This window comes from Sphaeramia orbicularis, chromosome 3 (assembly GCF_902148855.1).
Source record: "Sphaeramia orbicularis chromosome 3, fSphaOr1.1, whole genome shotgun sequence".
Lineage (NCBI taxonomy): Eukaryota > Metazoa > Chordata > Actinopteri > Kurtiformes > Apogonidae > Sphaeramia > Sphaeramia orbicularis.
Window position 1 is genome coordinate 23872258 of NC_043959.1, and position 12554 is coordinate 23884811.

Genomic DNA, 12554 nt, shown 5'->3' on the forward strand with positions numbered 1-12554 from the left:
ATATAAAGGTAATTTTACTGCACAATGACAGTTTTACAGTAAATGTGAACATATTTACTGAAGTAAGGTTCTGGAAATACTTGTTCCCCCAAAAGAATATCATTAACTGCTGTTGAATTAGAATGAATGCACATGTACGGCAGAAAAATACAAAATGCACATGAACGCAGCAGAAACATGAATCAAAAACATCTATATAAAGGTAATTTTACTGTACAATGACAATTTTGTGGTAAAATGTTTACATATTTACTGAAGTAAGGTTCTGAAAATACTTCGCCTTTCAAAAGAATATCATTAACTGCTGTTCAGTTACAATTAATGCACATGTACTGTAGAAAAATACAAAATGCACATGAATGCAGCAGAAAAATGAATAAAAAACATCAAACACAGAGACCATTCGATTGCACTATGACAGTTTTGCAGTAAAGTGTTATCATATTCACTAATGTTCTGCCTACACACACACACACACACACACACACACACACACACACACACACGCACACACACACACACACACACACACACACACACACACACACACACACACACACACACACGCCTCTCCTCCATGTGCTTTTATTTTGTCAGCCCTCTTCCGTGGTGCGTTCACTTCCTGTCTGGACTTGACGCTTCTGGAGTCCTGCTGCTGCAAACGGCTCTCAGTGACTGATGAGTGCAGTGTTGTGGATACGGACGGCCGCCTCTTTTCTTTAACCTGGCTCTTTTTCTGCCTCTCATATTCGGTGTTTAACGGACCTTTTTTTCCTCCGGAGCTGAAGTGAAACGCCGGGGTGGAAGATGTCAGTGGCCGGGCTGAAGAAACAGTTCCACAAAGCCAGTCAGGTACGGAGACGCCTGGCACCGCCGCTTCATAACAACAATTGTTTGGATGTGCATCGTGTTGTGTGTCTGAAAACGGTAACGGAGCCGAGACTGAGGCATTAAAAAAGTACATTTAGGAACTTTGAGTCAAAATATTGAATTCTGGACACATTTGGCGCCGTTTCTGGCACTGTTATGAGGCGTTTGAGTGCTTTCTGCGCAACGGTGTCTCACCACAGCAAACCTCAGTGGAAATTGTGGCAATATTAGATTCTCTCCCTCGTACGTGAAAATAAACCCACTTCTTTCATTTCTTTAAAAGTGTTCTTGAGTCGTGGAAGTATTGCGAACAATTCGGCATCATTTGTTGGCGAATATATGTTTATTTAGCAGCACAGTTTTAGCACTTTGCGAAACGTGTTTTAATGCATTTTCAGCCGTCTGCGTAGTGTTAGCCAGTTTGTTTTTGTTCAGGTACACCAGACTCCCTTTAAAAATGTGAATATTTTTTGTTTTCTCTGCCATGAGGAAACAATTTTTTTTTTTTTTCTGGATGAAAATAAGTTTATTTAGTAGCACAACATTGCATTTGGTTAAACAATTAATTAGGCATTTTAGCTGAATTCCTTTTACAAATATGATTTTTTTTTTTTTATTTATTCTCTGTTATAGGAAAATATACATTTTGTTGCTCAGTGTTTATGAAGACAGTCCATGAATTGGTGAAATATTCTGGACTCTTTTTTTGCATATTTGTAAATGTAAATATCTGTATTAATTTCTGAAATGAACAAAGTATATTCTCCTTGCTCCATAGCCTGGGACAGGTTGGAGGTTTTCTAAGTTGTCTAACAGTACTTACTTGGCTTGGAAAGTGACACTAAAATGAGAAAATTTTATATATTCTTCATCATTGTTAAATAAATTTTCCTTGCTTGACCTCTTTGAAGACGGTCCATGAATTACTTGAGTATTGTGGACATTTTGGTGTTACTTGTTGATGAAAATATCTGAATTCACATATTCTTTGCCTGGTACAGGTTGGAGGAACAGGATATGAGGCATTTTCAGCTGTCTGTTACTTTGTTTTGTAAAGTCAGACCAAAATCCCTTAAAAAATGAGAAAACGGGATGTATCCTCAGTCATTGGTAAACTATTTTGTCTTACTTGAGCTTATTGAAGACAACTAATGAAGTAATTTATTGATGACTCCCTTTAAGAATGTGGATATTTTATGTTTTCTCTGCCATGAGGAAACTTTTTTTTTTTCTTGTTGAAAATAAGTTTATATAGTAGCACAACATTGCATTTGGTTAAACAAGTAATTAGGCATTTTAACCAAATTCCCATAATAAATATAAAAAATGTTATGTATTCTCTGCTATAGGAAAGTATAATATTTTTTACTCAATATTAATGAAGATAGTCCATGAATTGGTGAAGCATTCTGGACTTTTCTGCATATTTGTCAAAGAAAAAATCTATTAATTTCTGAAATGTTAAAGTATATTCTCCTTGCTCCATAGCCTGGGACAGGTTGGAGGTTTTCTAAGTTGTCTGTCTAACACTGCCTACTTGGCTTGGAAAGTGACACTAAAATGAGAAAATTTTATATATTCTCAGTCATTGTTAAACAAATTTTCCTTGCTTAACATCTGTGAAGACAGTCCATGACTTACTTGAGTATTGTGGACATTTCTGTGTTATTTTGTGATGAAAATATCTGAATTAACTTTAATATTAAAACATATTCTTTGCCTGGTACTGGTTGGAGGAACAGGATATGAGGCATTTTCAGCTGTCTGTGTTACTTTGTTTTGTAAAGTCAGACCAAACCCCCTTAAAAAATGAGAAAACGTTATGCGTTCTCAGTCATTGGTGAACTATTTTGTCTTACTTGAGCTTATTGAAGACAACTCATGAAATAATTAAATACTGTGGATATTTCAGCTGTATTTGTTGATGAAATATTTTAGTATAGCACTTGGATAAACAAGTTGAGGCATTTTAAGTGGACAATCTAATGTTATCTTGTTTGTTTTGTGCAGTCAAACTAAACTTCCTTTAAAAAAATGAAAAAGCAAAACAAAAACTATGTATTTTCGGTCATATGTAAACAGCTTTTTCTTGCTTTACTTTAGTGAAGACACTTTATGAAGTATTGAAATACTGTGAACACTTCGGCATTAATGAACAAAAAACAACTTTATTCTTCCATTTTTTGGGGGATTTCTTAAATATTAAAGTGCTCTCACTACTCCTTAGACCAGGGGTGTCCAATCCTGGTCCTCGAGGGCCAGTATCCTGCATGTTTTAGATGTATCCCTCTTCCAACACAGCTGATTCACATGATAAGCCTATCATCAAGCTCTGCAGAAGCCTGACAATGACCATCAGGTGTGCTGGAAAAAGGAAACATCTAAAACATGGAGGATACCAGCCCTCGAGGACCAGGATTGGACACCCTGCCTTAGACTGTTAGAGAATAACCAAACAAGTCATCTCATTAAAAGTACAGTGGAATGTTAATTGTTCAAGACATGTCCCCAAGAGTTCTGCTAACATGAACATAAACTGACATATTTCTCAGTATAGTTAAATCCAATTGCAGTATTTTGGCCTATATGTCCTTCTGTACTGTTTAGTTTCATTTGTTTATTCATACTTTGTTTAATTAAATGGAGAAACAATAAATGACCTGACAGTCCACTCATCAAAATTTCACACATTCCACCCATTGTTACTTTCACTCCATGCTATTCACTCACATTAGTCATAAAAATACCATTTAGACTGAAAGCCATGTTATTCCCACAGCCTGTTGCCACTAAAATACACATTGGTGGGCGGCTGTGAGTAATGTTGAACCAGTTCTAACATGCAGAGAACATTTAATCAAACGCCGCTCAGTGAATCGTCTTTTTCTGTAAATGACCAACGGTTCTTTGTGATTATGAAGCATCTTTAGCCTTTGTTTACAGATCTTTTCCAGTAACTAAGCCAACAGTTAAACTTCCAGGTGGAAGTGGACTGGATTAGAGTGGAGTTGGCATGAGGGGGGTTCTTCTCCATGGGCTTCCTGTCCATCTGTTTAGTGTTCCCTCAGCATACATGCAGCCTGCTGAGGCTTTTGGCTGTTGGACATAGTTCAGTTACATTACATGGCAAATTACTGTACCTCTGTGTGGGTTTTTTACCATTTTACTGTTTGGGCTTGGAATAAATAAATTATTTTCCTGTGTGCTGGAATAGAATAGATCTTTTTATTGTCACTGTTACAGGAACAATGAAAATCAGTTTAGCAGCTCTGTTTCTTATTTAACAGCAAAAACACTTTTTATGCACTTTTATATATTTATATAGCCTACATATTTATAGGTGTATGTGGACTTTTTTACAGAATTAGGTGTTTTTTCTAGTATCTTTTATCTGACTCCATGAACCACTGCACAAAAGTTTCTATGAGTATATGTATGCACAAATGGCAAATAAAATTTTTGAATCTTGAATTTTTGAAGTGCAAAGAGACTATATAAAAATATCATGAAAAATTATACAGAAAATATATAGCTACTGACAATATACCAAAAAAAAAATACAAGAAATTGCCGACTAAAATATACAAAAAGCCAACTCTATACAGCATATAAGGATATATACAGGTAGTATAGGATATATACAAGGTAAAATTGATAACAAGGTGCATGGGTGTGAGGATTACATTGTCCATTAGAACAGGGGAGGTGGTCATTTATTATTTCTTCTGCTTATGTGATGTACCAGTCCTGTTATCGGTAATGTTTTTTCTGCCACTAATTTGAATCCCGTCGCATCATTGTTTGCTGCTAATTATAACACTGAACCACTTTTAAAGTGCAAATGCAACACAAGTCTAATGATGCATTTTCAACCTGCTTTGGACAAGAAGGAAACAGCTGATGTGACAGTAGCAAGGCTTCTATTACCCTTAGAAATGCACAAAGTGTAAATTGTGCAATAGAAAACTGGTAATGGAAACACAGAAATGTTGCAAAAACTGTCAAAGATCTCAAAAAAGTTCTCTCATGAGGTGGTTTTTGAGATGTTTCAGTATAGAAGTATTGTGCAAAAGTGTAACGGAAACACATTTTGTGCATTTTCACAAGTCACGGGCATGACAAGTCCGGTGCCACGACCGGTTCGATAACATAACAGTTCATTAAATGTTACTCGGGTCATTTGGAAATTCTGGATTCACAACTCGGTGAGTTCTGTAAAATTCTCTCCCAGAAATCCATTCTGCGTGGCCACTGCTAGCAATTATGCTTTGTCAAAATTGTAAAAATATCGCTTTTATTTTGGGGAAAACTGTATGTAATGGAAACCCAGCTAGTGAAACCAATGTAGAAGCATCATATGTAGTAATACCACTGATGGCCAGGAGGCTAGATGCTGGGTCCCTTGGACTTGCTTTCAATTTCTTTCCAAAAGTACTTGATTCTGGAGTCATTCCGTGTCAGTTGCTGTATTTGAACCTTGTAATCGAGTCTATCTTAAAATCGGTTTCCCCTTTATAAGATTTAGTGATAGAAGGCTTTGTCTGGTGTGTTGGGCATTGATCGACATGATGATGCCTAAATCCCCTATTGAGTTTGACTGCCGGAGCACATTTTTAATTTTCTTGAAACTTGACAAGCCCATCAAATTATTATTTTTTTTGATTAATTTCACTTTTTTTGTATCAGTAAGTGAATATTAGTATTATCTTCCACCATTTTAATTATTTTGTCCAAATATCTTCACTTCTGACTCAAAAAAGCCATAACAGTAGCAGCCAAACCTCAATCTCCTTTAATTTCATTTTAGTTTTGTCCTGTTGGCTCACATGGCCTGATTTGCACCCATTTATATCAGACTGTCGGACTCTGCTTAAACCTGTGTGGTTCCCATTCTTATGATGGATGGACTATTGTACTTGACATTCCCAGTCTGCTGTTGGACATCCAGGTATAGCATCCGATATCCTAAGAACACAGGCTCTTGAAACTCGACAGATTGGCCTGAATATTCCTACCTTTATTCATATTGATTTCACTGATGATCAGAATGTGATGAAATATGCTGGTGCTAATTGTACCATGTGTCATTTCACTTCCTGCCCATGTCAACCACTGCAACAGCAAGGTTTAGTGATGTGTTTTATGGTTGACTCATATGCTTCTATACTTAGTCTTGACCGTAAATCTGATGTTAAAACCACAGAATCCACTTCTCACATTACTGCTGCATTACTGTTACCTGACACGGAGAAGATGGAGCAGGCATTACAACATTAAAAAAAAAAAAAAAAAAACATATGGGAGGGAATTGAGCACCATTTATTTAAATTGTAGTTATTTTCCTTCAATTTGTTGTGCATTTGTTTTTGCCAGCCGATGAGCGATCGCCTCAGTAATTCTCTTCTGTCTGTAGGAATCAGTCGGGTTTGGATTTGTGCTGCATAGAATGGTTATATGGACAGAACCTTTTAACATCACTTTTAGGGTGTATTCACACCTACCACGTTTGGTCTGTTTAAAACGGACCAGAGTTCGTTTCCCCAGAAAGTCCGGACTTTTTTTTAGGTGTGAATACAAACCTGCGAACTCTGATTCGAACCAAACAAGCGGTCCACTTCCAAACGGACTCTGGGCTGGTTCACTTCTGGTGTGAATATAACCAACCTCAAACGGAACCAAACCAAGGAATCTTGCGCCTTTTTGTGCTTGACGAGCCACCGTAGCCGCTGGAAGTAGCCGAGGTTTACGGGTGGTCAGAGCTAATAGCCGCAGCTATGAGCTGTGGACAGACGAGGAGCAATGAGGAGACTGAATCTGCCATTGACATTTGGTCAGATGCCCGGATTATGAAACTGGCTCCGACTGAGCTTTTCTTGAGTGTTAACATTATTTTCGAAAATTTGTGTTAGTAAAAATACAATTTATATTCCGAAAATGATAACTGTATGTAGGAGTACCATGATTATTTTCATCAACACCGGCCATCTCTGGTTCACCCCGCCCCCGACTTTTCTGTCCAATGCTAGCGCAGTTCGTCACATGCGTGCTTGTGTTCACGCATTTTGGTCCACTAGCAAAAAGTGCAATGTGAATGCGATCCAACCCAAATGAAAAAAATAAAGTCTGCATTTGATCCGAATCAAATAAGTGGACCAAAGGACTTTTCAGGGGTGAATAAACCCTTAATGACTTATAGTAGTGCTAAAAAGAAGATACTGTCAAAACACAACCTGAATAAAACCAAGTTGGACTCAGTGTATTAGACAGAAATGGGGGTATAGGGTGTGTAAAAAAACCAAAACAAAACAAAAAACAGCCAGGGTGTGTAATATTCCGATGGGTGTAAAAGCGACTTGCATAGCGCGACAGCGTCATGAGCCTGCCACCCCCTGCCCCCCCCCCCCCAAAAAAAATCTGGCCTGGGTGGGGGTGGGGGGGTGGGCTTACACGCATTTTACAGTAATTATTGACATGTATTGATAGGATTAGTGGATCAGAAATTATTAAACATTTTAAATCAGAACATGCTTTTGGTCACTGGTGGATATTTGGGTCTTTATGGGTTAAGGTAGGGTAGACTACTTTGATTAACATTCATTTTGACATTTTGGATGCCAGGACGACTAACGGGTGATATGGAAAATAACACATACACCTCTGGATGAATATAAATAAGACTGCAGACAGGAAAACCGAGAGTAAATCATATTCATGTGGGTTAGGGTGCATCAAACCCCCCTTTTGTCAAGTTTTTTCCAGTCCCTAGTCTAAAAAGTTTCCATTTGAGCAGAAAACACTACCTGTAAAATACTAATGAATTTTGACCATGTTTAGGTGGGCCACCGTGCGTTTGAAAATTTGAACTGCAAGGTTGTTGAATTCGGCAGGCTCAGAAAGCGAATATACCATTTAATACAGTTAAGTTAAGTAAAACTTCTTAAGTTGCTCAAATATGCTTTATAAACCTTACTATCAATAGTTTAAGCCCTAATTAAACTATAAATAAAAAAAAAAAATACAATAAATTTGATCCTAGATTAACCATCTGGTGCCCTCCCTTTTCTTCAGTTCAGCAGGTACCAGATTTTTTTTCCAGACAAGGGTGGGCGGCTGTGGCTCAGTTGGTAGAGCGGGTCACCCAATGACCAAAGGGTCAGCGGTTTGAATCCTGGCTCCAACTGTCAAAGTGTGAACCCCGAACCCTAAACCCTTGCTCCTAGTAGGGCCAGGCTGTGCCTAGCTTAAGTTCAGTCCATTTACCATAACACATTTTCAGTGTAAATATGCTAAAGGCAAACCACCCAAGAGTAGTGAAGAGAAGAAGGTGAGGCACCCTGGGGGCCCTTTGAAGAGAAAAGGTGGCCCTGCAGATGAATGGGAGGAAGTTATTGGCCCTTTACTGAATGCTATTCCAGCCACTCAGCTTCCTTTGGTCAGAACAGTCCTTGAAAGGTACAGATCACCGCCAAAAGAAAAGCCATTAGAAGACAGCAAAACCATAGCAAAAGGAATATCTCTAGAAGTTGAGACAATATGTTCCAACAAAGGCCCACCATAACTGTGTTCTAGCTGTGTGTGATGTGATCAGCCTCTGGAAAGACTGTCATAACCCTGGTTGATCAAAAACCTTGCCATTTTTTATTTATTTACTTCTTATGATTTTATAGCAAACAGGAATGAAAAAACAAACCAGTCAAAACTTTGGATTTTCTAACCTGCCGAATTTGGCAGCCTTGCAAGTCAAATTTTCAAACGCCCGGTGGCCCACCTTAAGCAAAAACAAATTTAGCTAAAATTTTGCAGGAGTTACTTTTTCACTAAACGGAAAAAAGTTAGACTAGGGACAAGTAAAAAGCAAACACTGCAAAAAAATGGGGGGTTTGATGCACCCTAATATGGGTGTTTCTTTGTAGTTGAAGTAAAAAATGCACAATTGGGGTGGCCATGTCTCAGGAGGTAGAGCGGGCCGTCCAATAACCGAAGGGTACTGGTTACTATCATAGTTTACCACCGCCAGAGTGTGAATGTAAGAGCGAATGAATAATGGATCAATAAGGTAAAGCGCTTTGGGTGCCTTGAAAAGTGCTATAGAAATCTAATCCATTATTGTTATTATTATTATTATTGCGGATCTGTTCTTCTTGTGGTTTTTATTGGATGGATGGTTCTCATTGTTCAGCCGTCCACCATTATCAGTAAGCATTCCTTCCACGTGCCTCAGACTATTACTGACATTGTACCATTTGTTCTCCCCCCAACAGATACCATCAGTTATCTAACTAGAGAGAAAACACTGGCATCTATGCTGACCTTAGACCAGCAGCAGGGGTGGCTGAATCATAGATCAGGCCACTCTTTAGAGATTTACTGACTCACTATTCAGAGTGTCACTATCCCTCTCACAGCAGAGGAACCTTTATTGTGGGTATCTGGGGTTTTGCAGGCGAGTATGAACGCCGTAATATACAGTGCGCGATTGCTCAGCTTTATCAAGTCGTTCCCCTGTGCATGAATTAAATGTCAACCCGTCACATCCTGTTTGCGTTCATGGTCGTCATTGTTGGGCTGTGTGATCCCCTTTGCACTTTGATCACAGTTCTACTAAAGCAGCTTTATTCATAGCTTGTTTTCATGACATCAGAGGGAGGTCGAGACTGCTTATCCTCTCTCTTCATTCATTATTCGCAAACGGCCATTTTTCCCTTTATTCAATATGAAATTCTCCGCATTTGCAGTATTTTCTACCTGTTATTCCATAATACCCGTTTGATCTCTGTGTTGTTGTTTTCTGGAGCTCCAAGGCTGCAAAACAATTCACTGAGCATCTGTCATTGAATTCAACCACTGTGGTTTCCCATAAGTGGAAACGTGGTGACAAAACAGCTGAAAAATAACAGTCGGGCTTATCATGCCTCTGCACAAGAGAAAACAAAAGATTTTTTAGAGCAAGCTGCTTGTCATAGATTTGAAAAATATTGTTTGGTACTACAGCTGCTTCCTGCGGTGATAATGGTGTAGTGACCAGGCCCCGAGACCGCATATCGAAATCTGTGCAGAAGATACCGGGACAGGAAACACTGCTGCTTCCTGTCAACTGTATCTGAGTCTTTTTGCTCTATTTTTGGACGTGACACAGGTGGAGTCAATGGAATTTTATCCCTGCTCATGTTAGATCAATGAACCAACCACTGTAAAACATTAGATACTGTCTCTGCTTATTCCACTGAGCTGACAGATATAGAAAACATACCTATATTGATATTTGTTGTGTGGGTTGCAGCTTTCAATTAGGGCCAAAACTAATGACTACTCTATTAATATGTCAGTTATTATAAAACACCCAATCAAAACCATTATGCTGGTCTCAAGTACTGTATGATAGTTGTGACTAAACATCTTGTACCAAACACTGTATTTTTGAGATCACACTGCTATCGCCATCTATTTAGTTTGTCTGATCTGTTTATTTCAGTTCTATGTTGTTCTACATACTATGCACTATCAAACAGTCCTAATAATGTCCCAGCAAATGAAATCTAATAATGACCTTTCAGACAAACAGCAAAGGGTCTGAGCTTTGAAAGGATCTCGCACTGCTGCAACAACACCAGTTTTTACCACAATGACCATTTAATTCACAAATCATCCACTAAATGTATTTGTTAAAGGCTGATTTTGCTTTGCACAGATTGATCCTCATCTACACATTGAGAGGCATGTTGCTTATTAAATTAACTTCGGTACTGGATTGGGACTTGGTATCAGCTGATGCCTAAAGCTTGGGAATTGGTGTCGGCATCACACCTGAAAATGTCATCTTGGTGTATCCCTGACTACCAGTACATGACTTTAACTGGTTTATACTCAGCCTGGTCTGATGTCATTATGTGGGTAATTTGGCTCATTTTAACTTCCTCCATCTTCTCTGTGATTTCCTGTCGATAGCCTTATGTAGCTTCATGGAATCGGTCCGAAAATCTGGACCATCCAGAAAGTACTGTCACACTATAAATCAGTGAGTGATTTTGCATGAAAACGCTGTGTGTTAAAGATGGCTGTTACTGAAATGTTCTGATTGTTGTGTCAGCTTTATGACTAATGCTTGTATAAGTGACTGAATGCACTTTTAATTTTTTACTGAGTACACTTTTTGGTTTTGGTTAAAATGTATGTGATTTAGCGTTAAAGGGAATATTTCCCTCTGTAGCATCCCCACCTGATGGTCATTTTGGTTTATCATTAAACTTGTCTTTTGTGTTTTCATACTGTGATATTCTGTATTATCTCACGTTCAAAACACACTGTCTTTAGTTTGGGAAGTATTTGGGCCACGGCTTGTCATTTAGGGCTGATAGTGGGTCCTGGAGCCAGACCAGTTGAGGACCACTGCTGTTAATGATCCAAGCCAGAGTTCATTCTGATCTGGGCCAAGACCCCACTGCCTGTTAGGACCAAAGACTGGCTGTTGGTCAACACTGTATTGGTTCAGTAGGCAGATGGGTAGGTAGTCTGAATTAAACAAGGCAGTCTGCTCACTGATTCCCTGAGAATCCTACTGTATCTACTGCATTGGGGCGGGGGGGGCATTTTAAGACCCTTGTATCCTTGTTTCTCTCCACTTTTCTTATTTTTCTTTTATTAGAATGAATTGAATTCAATGATTGGTTAAGATGCAACTTTGTTGTTTGGAGCTCTGTTTCATGTCATAGACCTATTATTGTTATTATGTCAGTGCCATCTTTTTCTCTACTGTGTTATTAGTCCTGAAGTTGTTTTTCACCCTGTGAGGTAAATGGACATTTGGTCTGAGTGCTGGAGAGACTCTTGAGTGGAACTAAAGTAAGAAAAAAAAACCTGTTTCTGTGAAGATAAAGTCATGCACAGAGCACCTGTTGGCTTCATAACTCATGTGTGTATTCCGTGACGATAGATTTGTCTAGGAAAATAATGCTCACATTTTCAATAGACGAGCGTTGATAATGACACAAGGTTTGTTTGCTGCTGTTGAGGAGCTCCACGGTTCAGCTTTCCATCTGTCCTGCCTCCTTCCATGACTGTATAGGAAAACTGGTGTTTCTGATCTACTGCTCAGTTTACGGTGCAAAGTCCAGAGTTGACAGGGAGTTTACAACACGGAAATGTGTTTACTGCACTCCACGCTTTCCTGTGTTTAGACAATTTGCTGCTTATGTGTAGAATATAACAGGAGAGTTTGCATAAAATGTGGTAAGTGGTCGATATTTATATAGTACTGGTTGTCAGATATAGTTGAAACCACTCATTGATGGTGTCTGACACATTTTACCTTTAATTTCTTTTTCAGCAATTAGTCTGTCATGGTTGGCCACATTGAAAATGTGGATAGTTTCAATGAATTGTTCAGCCTTAACCCTTTATAGGACACTCAGAAATAATTTAAACCTTAATGTGTTATTGGAGGACCTAACAAGACTCTGTTACTTTTGTGCAATATTTAAATTTTTTTTATTGTTATATAGAAAACCAAGGTCAATGAAGTTACCATATTTGTTTCCTTATCTGTAAGTGGCAAAAAAAAAAAAAAAAAAATCCAAGAAGTAAATTTTAAAAATACAAGAAAAAACACGTAAGGTGAAAGGAACATGCATTTTAGAACATAAGAACATCTGTTTTAGAACATTAGACCAACATAAGTGCTGATCCAG

General features: G+C 38.4%; 1 protein-coding gene across 3 annotated transcripts in view; it reads left to right on the forward strand.

The window, feature by feature from the left end:
• The first annotated feature begins 643 nt into the window (after positions 1-643).
• The window catches only part of LOC115413320 (endophilin-A3-like), an 89866-nt gene continuing 77955 nt past the window's right edge, over positions 644-12554 (forward strand). For all 3 annotated transcript variants that reach the window (XM_030126084.1, XM_030126092.1, XM_030126101.1), the window contains exon 1: positions 644-852. In XM_030126084.1, the coding sequence (XP_029981944.1) occupies positions 808-852 (45 nt within the window). In that variant the 5' untranslated portion in view covers positions 644-807. The remainder of the gene's footprint in view (positions 853-12554) is intronic.